The sequence below is a fragment of the Electrona antarctica genome (genome assembly GCF_951216825.1).
Source record: "Electrona antarctica genome assembly, chromosome: 1".
Classification (NCBI taxonomy): Eukaryota; Metazoa; Chordata; class Actinopteri; order Myctophiformes; family Myctophidae; genus Electrona; species Electrona antarctica.
This window is the reverse complement of record NC_136806.1, coordinates 54,975,007-54,988,835: the sequence shown is the minus strand read 5'-3', so window position 1 is coordinate 54,988,835 and position 13,829 is coordinate 54,975,007. Positions and strand designations below refer to the sequence as shown.

At 45.0% G+C, this 13,829-nt stretch overlaps 1 protein-coding gene across 1 annotated transcript in view; it reads right to left on the bottom strand.

Moving 5' to 3' along the window:
- The window catches only part of LOC306920670 (protein diaphanous homolog 2-like), a gene marked incomplete at both ends in the record, with an annotated part of 127,029 nt that overhangs the window by 37,315 nt on the left and 75,885 nt on the right, over nt 1–13,829 (bottom strand). Inside the window, 2 exons of the mRNA XM_079497489.1 lie at nt 9,345–9,584; nt 11,987–12,088. Coding sequence (XP_079353615.1) covers nt 9,345–9,584; nt 11,987–12,088 — 342 coding nt within the window. The remainder of the gene's footprint in view (nt 1–9,344; nt 9,585–11,986; nt 12,089–13,829) is intronic.

Here is a 13,829-nt window from a genome sequence, read left to right as displayed (position 1 = left end):
TTGCAAGCTGATTAGCACAGCACGGTGATTATCATTGACGAGGGGAAAAAAACTGTAAAAGTATTACTATCTCGTCATCGCAGAAAACCTTGTATCTCCATATTATCTTCTATTTCATTAATTAATGGCCTTGTAAACCTTGCCATATGACAGTGTCACGTTCAAGTAGCGAAAATAGCACATCCACAAGTTCACAACGCATCATGATATGTTGCAAGCTTGTACATCTATTCAAAAAAAAAAGGGTATATATATATATACACATTTTCTTCTGGGATACGCCCAAGATAGGGATGCATGGTTGAAAGCATGCTGGGCAAGACGAAGACCTAGCTGGTTGAGTCTCTAAACGGAAGTATAGGCTACCCGTAGCCTATAGACACTCTCTGCATTAGGACCTGACCAGGCTGGGGACGAGGTTGAGTGTGGTGTGGTGTGGTGTGGTGTGGTGTGGTGTGGTGTGGTGTGGTGTGGTGTGCTGTGCTGTGTTGTGGTGTGGTGTGTTGTGTTGTGTTGTGTTGTGGTGTGGTGTGGTCAAGTCAAGTCAAGTCAAGTCAAGTCAAGTCTGAAGAACTTGTGACTAAATAATAACTACACTGGATCCATTTGGGAAAACCGATTTGTTCTTGTTCTAATTTGCATGCTAACGCTTTCTGTATGCCTACTATGAAGATAAAGTACAGAAAATGTAGGTTATTGATATATTGATGCGTTCAAGTTATGTTGATTAGTGGCTGCAATTTCTTTTTTTGACATTCTTGAATATAGATTTCAAGAACTATTTTATTTCTCCAGATACGATACAAGGAACAAACCAGAAAACAATCCCAAGCAGTATACTGTATCAACCCTTGAATTTACTGCTGCCTGGACACCAAAATGCTGAGTATTAATTCAACTCTGAAAGAGTCAAATTCAGAGTTTTTCCAGTGCTGAATTAACACTCTGAATTTGACTGTGTGATGGAGACAGATCAAATGTAACAGGCCACAAAGTTTGGGATTTTGGTTAATTTATCCTAATCTAAAACATTCGCATGACACTCGACTACATGGAGGTCAGTGTTGTCTGAATAGTTATTATATTCTCAAGCATTTAGAGGCTCTTTGTTTGACGAGGGAGCGTTTGCTTGATGAATATTCATGAGAAGAAAAGCCTCGAGTGATTTTATTTGTTGCACACTTTACGAGTGCTGGCAGGTGATTAGCTGAATTACAATGACACCACGTGACACACGGCTGGTGACAAAGACTGACAATCCACCACTGCATTTAACCCATTCAGGCCTGACGTCGAAATTTAAAAAAAATGTTTTCTAAATCATGACAATTTTCTGAAAGATTTGAGGCACATTTTAACGATTTTTCAAAAATAGCAGACCTACAAGTTCATAGCGCGCCACTCGGTGGCGCGCTATGAGCTTGTAGATCTGCTATTTTTCAATAGCTAAAGTTTAACGTAACGCTTAAAACACCAAAAGGGGTTCCCGCCCAAAATGGGTTAATTGAGATACTTCGCTTCCATCCGCTGTTTCAATGTATGCATGTTCAATTACGTTATGTACGGTATTATTTGAAAATATTATTTCCAATTACAGATATTGAATATTTACCAATTTCTGCAAATGTCTCAAGATTAAATTTTCCCAATTTTCATTTATCTTCAAAGACTCTGGGGGTCTATGATTGTTGCGTGCATGTGGTCTGAGGCAGCTTTAACCCATTTTAACCTGGGAACGATTCTACAAATGTCTTCTAATCCTGACAGTTTTGTGAAAAACCCTATATTTCGGTCGTTCTCAAACATTTTCATGTCAAGGACCCGCAAGATTATCTGTATTTGGCCGCCGACCCCCATCTGAAAACATGTTGTTCCAGGGACCCCCCTCAGAAGCAAAGATTTGAGTTAAAAACTGAAACTCTGAAAGAATATATATTCAAAGATTTGAGGCACATTTTCACGATTTTTCAAAAATAGCAGACCTACAAGTTCATAGCGCGGCACTCGGTGCCGCGCTATGAACTTGTAGATCTGCTATTTTTCAATAGCTAAAGTATAACAATGCTTAAAACACCAAGGGGTTCCCGCCCCAAAATGGGTTAAACAAACGGAGGGTTTAATCGAAGATTTGTGCACGAATGAGGCTGAGCTCAAGTCAATTCTACTCTCGAAATATGTTCATTTCAAGTAGATGAATAAGATATATGTTATGGTTTGTTTCTTTATTGAGCTTCTGTATATATATATATATACACAGTAGAGCACATTCCGAAGAGGGATCTAAATTAGCTTAAAACGTAGCTGATATTATCTCAAACCCCTCAGTAGTTACTATACTTGCGTATATCTCTCATGCATCTCCTTCCAACGCACTTAGCATTCAGAGTGGAGCACCGAGCTGTACAGTAGGTGGTGCATGGAAATAGGCTTTCAAAAGAAATATCGAGTATAGGGAAATCAATAAAGAGAGGCAAAAAAAATGAACTAATAAAAGAACAAATGCAGTGATGGGACCACAGAATCCGCACACTAACAGAGGGACTGTCAGCCTTTGATTGCTCAATTTAACCCATTTTGGGCGGGAACCCCTTTTGGTGTTTGACGCATTATGTTATGCTTTAGCTGTTGAAAAATAGCAGATCTACAAGCTCATGGCGCGCCACCGAGTGGCGCGCTACGAGCTTGTAGGTCTGCTATTTTTGAAAAACCGTGAAAATGTGCCTCAAATCTTTGGATATATATTATTACAGAGTGAACACTCAAATCTTTGCTTCTGTCGGGGTCCCTGGAACAACATATTTTCAGATGGGGGGGGTCGGAGGCATATTACATATGATTTTTGGGGTCCTTGACATGAAATATTGAGCACCATTGATACAGAAACATACGTTTTTTCAGAAACATTTTAAGATTTTTTTAATTTCGACGTCAGGCCTAAACGGGTTAAGGAGCTGCGGCGACGGCTCCCAACAAGGGATCAGCAGCGATCCTTCCCAGGGACTGTATAATTTGTGGAGAGAGAGAGAGAGAGAGAGAGAGAGAGAGAGAGAGAGAGAGATGTGGGGGTCACACTTGAGTGGCACCACGCGACGAGGCTCTGGGAATCATGACAATGGGGGCTGAGTGGTATTGTGACTTTGGAAAGTTGAGAGCTGGTGGCAGTGAGCCTGGACTGCAGCAGCAACAGACAGACGGTGTGGTAATCTCAAGACTTGCAGTGACGGCGTTAAGCCCTGCGTTTGTTTTGGGAGAGGGTGACGAATGCGACCCGTTGAGCTCCAGACTGTGTGTGCACAGGTTTCTTCTGCCACCGTGCTCAAAAGGGAAATGGGACGGGTGGCTAGGGGGACGGCTGGCTGCTAGATCTCTTTTAATTACACGTGTTTTGTTGTTTGTCTTCTGACACACAAGTGACTATAACCGCATTCAATCTGCCGGCCCCCAAATTTGGGCATATCACTACAGAAGAAAATGCTTGAAGAAAATGTTACAAAATGTTCAGAAATAGCAAACATTGTCTGTCTATAACCTCACTGCTTTTGCGCAACACTGTTGTACAACAATGTCTAAAATAGGGCGTGAGTCAGGTTAATGTCATAAATACTGCGATGTAGAATGCAGCATATTCATGAAATGACATGCACGGTAGTTGGAATGAGTTTCCTCAGACGGGTGGCTGGCATCTCTCTTGGAGACAGGGTGAGAGGTTCAGTCACACTGGAGAGACTCGGAGTTGAGTCGCTGCTTCTTCGCTTGGAAAAGAGCCAGCTTAGGTGGTTCGGGGCATCTGGTTAGGACGCCTCTCGGGCGTCTCCCTATAGGTCCTGGGGGAAATCCGGCTGGGGGGAGACCCTGGAGCAGACCAAGGATGAGTTGGAGGGTTCATATCTCCGATATCTTTTTCGCCTTGGGATCCCCCAGGATGAAGTTACTAATGTTGCTCTGGAGCTCTCTGCTGGAGCTGTTGCCCCCGCAACCCGACTACAGATAAGCGGTTGAAGATGGATGAATGAATGGTCGTTGGGAACGGCATCAAAAGTACTTCACAAGGTGTCAAAATGAGTTTTTCAAAATTCTGCCTCATGGTGGCGCTATAACAAGCCGCTCTGGGAGATTTGGGGGCAGAGGTTCGTCGTGGGCATCCAGGAGTGTGTGTGTGCACAGTCTGGCATCGACCGGGCCAACGGTGCCAGAGATTAGCTGTACACAGAAGGATGGACAGACGGGCGGACGGACGGACACGCGGACAGAGTGCAAAACATATCTCCCCATGCCTTCCGCCTGGTGGAGACAACAAATCTATCTAATAATTTAGCGGACGCTCGCTCCCTGTCTATTCGCTGTCTTTCATTCAGTCCGCCCGTCCGTCCGAAACACATCTCCCCGCAAATCACACATCTCCCCGCAAATCACGTGTCACCAGTGTCACCAGCGAACTGCATCTTGGGACGGCCACAGATTAATACTGGGACACACTTTTCCGCGTAACAGACCCACAGTCCACATGGGGAAAACGATACTACTAGCTACTCTTGCGTCAGACAGTTGGACAGGGGGCATGTTAACGTGAACACACAACTTCACAATCACAGTACACTGTGGAGGACTTTCGTTTCGCATCGCAGGAGGCATACTATGGTCCGTGTGTGTGTGTGTGTGTGTGTGTGTGTGTGTGTGTGTGTGTGTGTGTGTGTGTGTGTGTGTGTGTGTGTGTGTGTGTGTGTGTGCGCATGCGCGCAACAACACATAATAATGAATAACCCGTTTTGTCATGTCATATGAAAGCAGGGAATCATAGCTTCAAATTGACATATTGGTTGTTCAGTTTGACCCACCAGTTTTGGAGATATGGCTTATAGAAAAATGTCTTGCAGGAGTAGTGGAAAAAAGACCAAGCAGAGAAAATGGACTTCTAAGCTTTAGTTCAGTGATCTGTGACTTTAGGGGGCGCTGTTTTTATACTCAGAACGGGTAAGGACTAGTACATAGTAATTCTACAGATATTACTACTGCAAATATTTTATTTCAGCCAGATTACATGAGAGAGAACATGAATTTCCGGGGGGAAAAAAACGATTCACCCCACAATGTTAACTCATTTTGGGCGGGAACCCCTTTTGGTGTTTCAAGCATTCTGTTATACTTTAGCTATTGAAAAATAGCAGATCTACAAGCTCATAGCGCGCCACCGAGTGGCGCGCTATGAACTTGTAGGTCTGCTATTTTTTGAAAAATCGTAAAAATGCGGCACAAATCTTTGAATAGGTATATATTCTTTCAGAGCGAACGTTTTTTTTTTATTTCGGCGTCAGGCCTGAATGGGTTAACCAGTGTGGGTTATCTACTTGTTCCAATGGAGAGTTTCAATTTGATGGTGTTATCATGAATAACTAACGCTGCAGGGAGAACGTGCCTTGGAGCTTCTCACCAGGGTCTTTTATTTAGGTTCTAATCTCGTGCATTAACAGCGCTGGAAGAAGAATACCCCGTCAGCTTGTTACCTACCTACCGTATTGTCATTATTGATCTCAGCGAGGTACTGTATGCACGCATAATGAAAACAAACAACGCAAACTCTCCGCCCCTCTACATCCGTGCCACAGTAGGCTGAGGGTACATACTGTATTAACCCATTTAGGCCTGAGATCAGATTCTAAAAATGTCGTCTACATCCTGACAGTTTTCTGAAAAAGCTATGTTTCTATGTCAGTCGTTCTTCGATTTTTCAAAAATAGCAGACCTACAAGCTCATAGCGCGCCACTCGGTGGCGCGCTATGAGCTTGTAGATCTGCTATTTTTCAATAGCTAAAGCATAACTTAATGCTAACACCAAAAGGGGTTCCCGCCCAAAATTTTACGTCGAAATTAAAAAAAATGTCTTCTAAATTCTGACAGTTTTCTGAAATGTTTCTGTATCAGTGGTGCACAATATTTCTTGTCAAGGACCCCAAAAATGCAATTGGCCACCGACCCCCATCTGAAAATACGTTGTTCCAGGGTCCCCCTCAGAAGCAAAGATTTGAGTTAAAAACATTCGCTCTGAAAGAATATATATTCAAAGATTTGCACCACATTTTCACAATTTTTCAAAAATAGCAGACCTACAAGCTCGTAGCGCGCCACTCGGTGGCGCGCTACGAGCTTGTAGATCTGCTATTTTTCAATGGCTAAAGTATAACATGATGCTTGAAACACCAAAAGGGGTTCCCGCCCAGAATGCGTTAAGATGAATGATGTATACACCAGGTTCCTGAAGGAGGAAGAAGATTACGTTTTAATGAACTTAATGTCTAATTTAAAGTCCATTCTCGTTCCGTGGCTTCGAAAGCTGCTCTGAAAAAGCAGCAGTAAGCTCTTTCTTCCGCTGCTCAGCATTGTTTTTGTAGCATTTTTTTTTCTGAAGCTGCCATAAACTTTGTGTACACACTTAGAGCCTACCTTTCCAGAAAGATGTCAGATGTCTTCTATAAAACTTGACTTATCTTTCAAGAAGGGTTTTTTTTTTTTTAAAGAGGGTGAATCCCAAAGCAGACAGGCCAAGGCCTTCTCTGCAACTGCAGGAGCATCAGGTGGTGGTTGTTTAATTGACAACAAACTATATATGGCAGCGGGTTTTCAAACTTTTTGTGCCCAATGGGCAAGTCAAAATCGAAATGGTAAATGGTGCATTTATATAGCGCCTTTATCCAAGGCGCTTTACAGAGATTGTGCATTACATTCACCCATTCACACACACATTCATACACCGATGGCGGCAGAAACCATGCAAGGCACCAACCAGCACATCGGGAGCAATTAGGGGTTCAGTGTCTTGCTCAAGGACACTTCGACACTAACTCTGGGGGAGCCCGGGTTCGAACTGGCGACCTTACGGTTACCATCCAGCCACTCTACCCCTGAGCCACCACCACGGCACATCTCAGGGCATCCATGGCGGAATTAGCCGAGCACGTCACAAGCTTGTCTGACGGCAGTGACTCGGCACACCATTTTTGGGAACCAATGTCAGGTCACATAATTTCCAATGACCACATGTGCTGTGATTATGAAGGGTATAGTTATGATAATAGAAGGCGCTATTACCTTGTCTATGTGTATTACCTATAGAAACTTCCAGGTGTTTTGCCAAAGTGTTAATTCTACATAATCTTCCTCTCAAGGAACACAAGGTCACCTGGCTGCTGGGGTAGGTGACCCCCCCCAGTTACGAGTCAACTGCTTAAATTGCTTATTAGAACCGAGACACACTGCTCTGTTCCAAGTTAAGCACAAATCTTTACCATGTGGTCTCTGGCTGTTAAATAATGCCTGTGGAAGAGTTTCTGCCCCAGTAAGCCAGTGATAAAACACAAGGGAAATGGCATTCCGTGCTTTTTTTTTGCTCATTACATGGCAGCTGATTTTCCCCATTTAATCAATGTGTTAAATGACAAATGTGAACAATTGTCCTCTATTCTCTTACTATATGCTTTAGTTATTCTCAAATAGTCATGAGATGTTCCCGAACAAAATGAATGACTCTCCGTTGCAAAATGATGCCAAGTGTGTGAAGCATCATAGGGAGAGAGCCCATCATGGTATGAAAAGAAAAAGAAAACATGGTCAATAACGTGCCTTCCGTTTACCTCTGCCTCACCCCGTCCTCTGACGAGGTCGGACCCTATTGCACATTTTATGACTGCTCCAGTAAAACACAGAGCCCGCACGCTCGGGTTGCACTTGACCAAAAACGGCACCCGGGAGATCTGCCTGTCCTTGACAGGGACGAGACAGAACAGCGAGGGTTTAGGGGGGGGGGGGGGGGGGGGGGGGGGGGAAGGGGTCTCGCCGTGCCCTTTCACTGACTACCCCCCTCCTCTCCCTGATGAGCCCATTAGGTAGCCTGGACCCACCACTCAGGGGGCCATTTAGTTGATTGACCAAAGTGAGAAAGCAGACATTTTTTCCTTGTCCGTCAATAATGGCCCAATCAACCCCCCGAGGCTTTGCCCAGGCTCTGCAGCACGGACACTTCGGTCTGATACAGACAGCTTGCAGGAATACCAATGGCATGCTGGATTTGACACACTGACATTCAGGGAGAATTGCCTTTTGCACTGTCTGTCTGCGTATCATAGCTACGGAAGAAGAAGCATTTGGGGGCGATAAAGCCCATTTTCATTTGTTTGCCTGTCATTCTCTCTTGACCCTGCACAGAGACCTTTGATGAGTATGTGGCCGTCAGCTGTATCATCATTGTTCTGGGAGCAATATACAGCGAGAGCAGAGTGTCTCTGTGAGAGGTGGACAACGTTTCGGTCGCCGTTTTTTTATACAGGGAAGAGGGATACAAGTGCAAATGCAGAATTGGTTACATTCCATTAAAGATGTATCATAACAGCTGTCTTTCAGGCAAACACACTGCAGAATGGACGATGCGTCATGCGCCATTTCTTGCTGCGATCTAATGTAATGTAATTCTACATGGACTCCATCTCTTTGAACTCTTCACACCACCAGAAGACCTTTTCCTCTCTCTCTAGAAGTAGATAAGCGTGAATTATTAGCACTAAGTGACTGCAGCCAGTAGCAACAGGCACGCTACAACCGCGAGGTCAAGCTTGTTGCTCATTTATGCTCATTCAACCAATTCATCAGACTGGTTAGTGGGAGTAGCAGAGTAATGCAAACAAAGAAAAACAAGTTGCAATCAATAAGGTGACTCTGCCTGGGAGATCTCTCACCACCAGAGAGGGCTAGCATATATCACTAGAAGAAACTCTGAGTACCTAGAAAAGAGATATATGAATTGGATGTATTATTATTGTTATGAATCCATTATTATTACAGAGACCTTGTGACCCTCAGTAGGGGTGTCAAAATAAATCGATTCGAATTAGAATCGCGATTCCGTTATGAACGATTCAAAATCGATTCATAATTTCCAAAAACAATTCTGGTTACAGTTACAGGAGTTTTCACTACATGGTGTTTGTGATATGAAATGTAAGCTCACCCTAATCACAGTAAACATCATGTCTTCAGTCATTTTCAAGTTACTGTAGTCACTTCAGTTCAAGACTGGAGTAGATTGTGATGGAATCGATAATCATTTTGAATAGAAAATCGTTTTGAATCTTGAAAAAAAATGCTTTTGATTTTTTTTTTTAATCGTTCGATTTTGAATCGAATCGTGAGCCCAAGAATCGGAATCGAATCGAGGGACACCCAAATTCACAGCCCTAACCCTCAGACTGGGAGGTCGGGGTTCGATCCCCAGTCGGGTCATACAAAAGGATTGGGGGTTATCCAGGGAAACAGGAGAAGTAGCATGCATGCATGCAGTGTGGCGTGGTGTGTTTACCTTGCAGAGGAAGCTGATGTTGAAGCCAAAGGTCTGGGCGTTCCTGGAGCCGGCGTTCATGTAGTTGCCGACCAGCAGCACGAGCTCCAGCAGCTTGCTGAAGCCCTCGCTCTTCTTCACCTCCTCGCAGGCGAACGTCACGTTCATGATGTCCGGCCGGATGTTGTTCACCTGCTCCTCGAACGTGAGCTTGAACAGGATGCCGTTGAGGCGCGGGCGCAGCATCTTCACCGAGCTCATCTGTGTAGTTTAGATTTTATAATTTAGCATTTTGATTCGATTAAAGTTAGCATTTCATGTAGACGTAGCACATAGCACTCTAATTTATACTCATAGCTTCACTGCACAGATTGTTAAGACAGATATTGGGTTCTTAGCTTGCTTATTTCTTGATGACTATTTCTATGCATTTGATGTATTACCATGTATTGTTCCTCCTTACTGTAAATCGCTCTGCCTAAATTGTAAATTGTGCATTGTGGTCACAAACAAACAAGGAAAAGGAAATGGTGTTGTGGTGTGCGGGTGACCATGACCCCAAAATCAACGGACAAAGTAAACCGCTGAAGGTCTAGGAGAGATCTTGTCACTGTACATATCTTGTATATAAATATACGGTATACAGACGCACACGCACGCGCGCGCACACACACACATGAGCACGTGTGCACACACACCCCCAGTGTGTCTGGACTGCACATCCAACAGAGGAACATGAGAGTGTCTCCCGTGAAACAGATGTGTCTGTAAATAATAATCAATACATTTTATTTCATGGCTGCAGGGCTTGCTTTTAGGAGTGCTCAGTAAAAAGGTGAGGAGAGAAATGAGCGAGAGAGAGAGAGATAGAGAGTATGGAGGGATGCAAGGAAGAGAAACAAGTAGGAGAAGAAGAATTTAAATGAAAGGAGCATTCAGTGATTTGGGTGATTTGGAAAAAAACCCGGTCCACACGGTAACAAGATGTGCACATGCACACGCTCTACAGTGGGGGGAAGTACAACAGACCAACAGCACGTGCACCAATGCCCGCCCCACTCGATCATGATTGGAGGAAGGCCCCTCTCATCCTGATTGGATGAAGGCTTTGCCACCCAAAGCCCAAACCGAAACTAGGGTTTTTTTACCCCAGGGGCTCACTAGGGACAGGGAGGAACTCCTTATATGGTCAGCACACTTATAGTAGGGAGGATTATCCAAAAAATAAGTGATATTTGAATTAAGTGAAATCACTGAATATACCTTTAATGGGGGGGTTGGTTAAGATATGTGGCAATGTAAAAGAAAAAAGAAAAAGAAAACAGGGGCGTATGCTACACATCCATGCATAATGCACTGCTCGGAGGCAGCTTCCAGATCCAGACCACGATGTTTCATTACAGCTTTGGTTTATTCATCTGCTGTGAGCAGGTCTGTCAAACTAATCAAACCCTGCCCTCCCCGCGATGACACACCAACACATAAAGCGACAGACACACCTCCCCTAATCCACTCACATCACACGTGAATTGATTCATCGTGTACAGAACGAGGAGAAATCACAGGAAAAGAGGGCGCGACTCGGTGACAGCTCCTGCACGAGGGGGAAAGCCTTAGCATAGGTTTATTTCCCAGGGGGACGAAATAACAACGCGGCGCCGCGGCGCAATACCTCATCGGTTGGGGGAGGTATGGTATGTAATCGCGACATCAATGCGATCAGAGTAGCGGGTTGAAACTGTCACACGCCCTTGCTTCGTCGTGTGTATCCTGGAAGACAAAGCAGCCCATCATGGAGGGGGGAATGACAGGGAACGGCGTGGGCATGACTAGTGCCCTGCGGGGTCTGACTGTACATTTCCTTTTGCCACGGCCCTGACAATGTTCTATGGGGACATTTATGTCACTTTGGAAACACAACAACAACAACGTGAGCTAGTTTATGCGCTGTAGTACAAGCATATACCTCATAATAAATGATGTTACACAGCAAGGCATCGGGAGTTACCTCCGCATTATAAGAACGGAGGAGGCCAGAGGCGACCATGGTGAATCCATTTACAGAGGCACGCGGGGTGATTTTCAAAAGAACTTTCTTTACTACAGCCTGGATTTCATGGCCCACGGCTATGTCTCTCCATCCAATCATTACAGATTATTGACAGCTGATGCCAGGGCTGCTGATGCCGACTCTCCTCCAGAACGCTATATAAGCACGTTCTATCTGAGCTTCCGTCGGTTAGAAGCTGCCCTTGCCCTTCCACACTTAACTCAAGAGGCGCCCTGTTATATTGTGAGGTTTCTAATTATAATATATAATGGCCTATGATAGAGGCCCATGTTCTCCCATATAGCTCCTGGTCCATGATAATTCCCTGCTTCCTCGCTCACCTATACCTCCTCGCAATGGGAGTCCATAATAACACGATGCTATACTGTACTACACTGGTGTGTGGTACTAAAAAACGCTGTGTGTGTACGTGCACGCGTCCGTGCGGCGTATCGAGAGAGAGACAGTGAGCAGAACAGAACGGAAATGGAATTCCTCAACCGTGCATGCATGCGAGTGTTTGAGTATATAGGGGGAAGCGTGTGTGCATGTGTACTGTATGCGATTACTGCGCGAGCTCTCCACGAGCTGCTCCAGGTTATTGTATGCTCACCACAATGCCAAACTGCTCCGACTCCACCAGCTCCTCAAATTCACCCTTCAGCTCCGCCAGCGCACTCAGCTCTTTCTGCTCCGGCAGGTTCTTTATGAGGTTCTGTAGACGCACGCGCACACACACACACACACACACACACACACACACGCACACACACACACAGGAAAACAGAGAGCGAGAGAAGAGCCAATGTTAGTGTCTTCCTTTTGTTGAAAACGGGAGATAGCACAAACACTGCCACCAATGTGGCCTTATACCAAAACCACTTCACTATAGCCTGTTGCTGTAAATATGACAGCATTCCTTATTTAAACCTAAACTAAATAAGGGTTCTTTCTGGACATCAGATCCCACAGGCAGTACAGTCAGTGCATATACATGAAATGACTATAGCAGAAAGGAAACTCCCTGCCTTCCTGATGGCGTCCCCCCTCCCCTCCCCAGGGGGGAGCGGTTACTAGCATGGTGCTGTTTGCAATGCATGTGTGAGTAAATACAGCTCATAGCAAAACGCTTGCCCCTCTGGGACTTGACACACAGCAACAGAAAACATGAGCATCTTCAATATTAGTTCTAATCTCACACTTTGCCGGTGGCCTGGTGGGAGAATGAGTATGGCAGTGACACCGATCTGTCAATCACTGTCCGTCCGTCCGTCCGTCCACCCACCCACCCCACTGAAGTCAGTCCATAACTGTCCTTCAGATATGACAGACCGTCAATCCGCTGCCCCCCCCCCACCCCCCCACCCCCCCCAGGTTGGCAGAGGAAGTGTAGCGCCCAGGATTACATTAGATAATTGACACTGGGTGAAAGAAATGGGTTGCAAAATCGTGGGATAAAAAAAATTAAAAAAAAGATACGGCTCCAGAACACACTTTATGGGGCATTGGACTTTTCTCAAAGTATGTGCAATTTTACAAGTCACGCTATCATGTTTGTATATTTGTCATAATATGATCTGTCTGTTATACTGTTATGTAGTGATGTTCTATCTAGTGTTTCCTATGTTGCCTATAGTTACTGTTACCTCTCTTGTCTCATCTTCCTGTGATTATGATGTATGGTTTCCCTGTCTATTTAAACCCTCGGTTCCTTGTGTTCCCTGTATATATGTTGCTTTGGTGTTATGGTCCAGTCCTGTGTAACCTGTTCATATGATACCTGCCTGTTCTGCATTTGGGTCCCACTTATCTTGAGTCGCACGTGACAAAATCTTAATGTTCCTGCCGGGAGTTTGGATCATTTTTGCAATTTTATTATCTGCCCACAGACTGTGGAGGAGGACGAGAGGCAAGCTGCCCACAGACTGTGGAGGAGGACGAGAGGGTGACGATGACGAGATGATCAGGACCAAGGGTAAATGATGAAGATGAGAGATGAGGAAGAAGACGTGGGTCTGTTGTCTGTAACTGTAAATTGTCGGCCTAAAGGTCAGCTGTGTTAATGAAGTCAACCGGGGCTAATTTCCTCCTCTTTCCTTCTGAAGGAAAAGGACAGGTAGAGGTGCCTTCCCGGATTAGTTCCCCCAAATGTATGAAGCAGGACAGGACAGGACAGGACAGGACAGGACAGGACAGGACAGGACAGGACAGGACAGGACAGGACAGGACAGGACAGGACAGGACAGGACAGGACAGGACAGGACAGGACAGGACAGGACAGGACAGGACAAGACAAGACAGACAAGACAGACCAGACAGACAACTGCAAATACAAATACGCCATAGGTGTTCATGCCGGTCACAATTTGAGACCCCAGCAGCAGCCAAGGCCAAGCCACACATGTGCCAGAAAGTCCACTGCAGGCCACTAATGATGACATCTCTGTCCTTCCCCA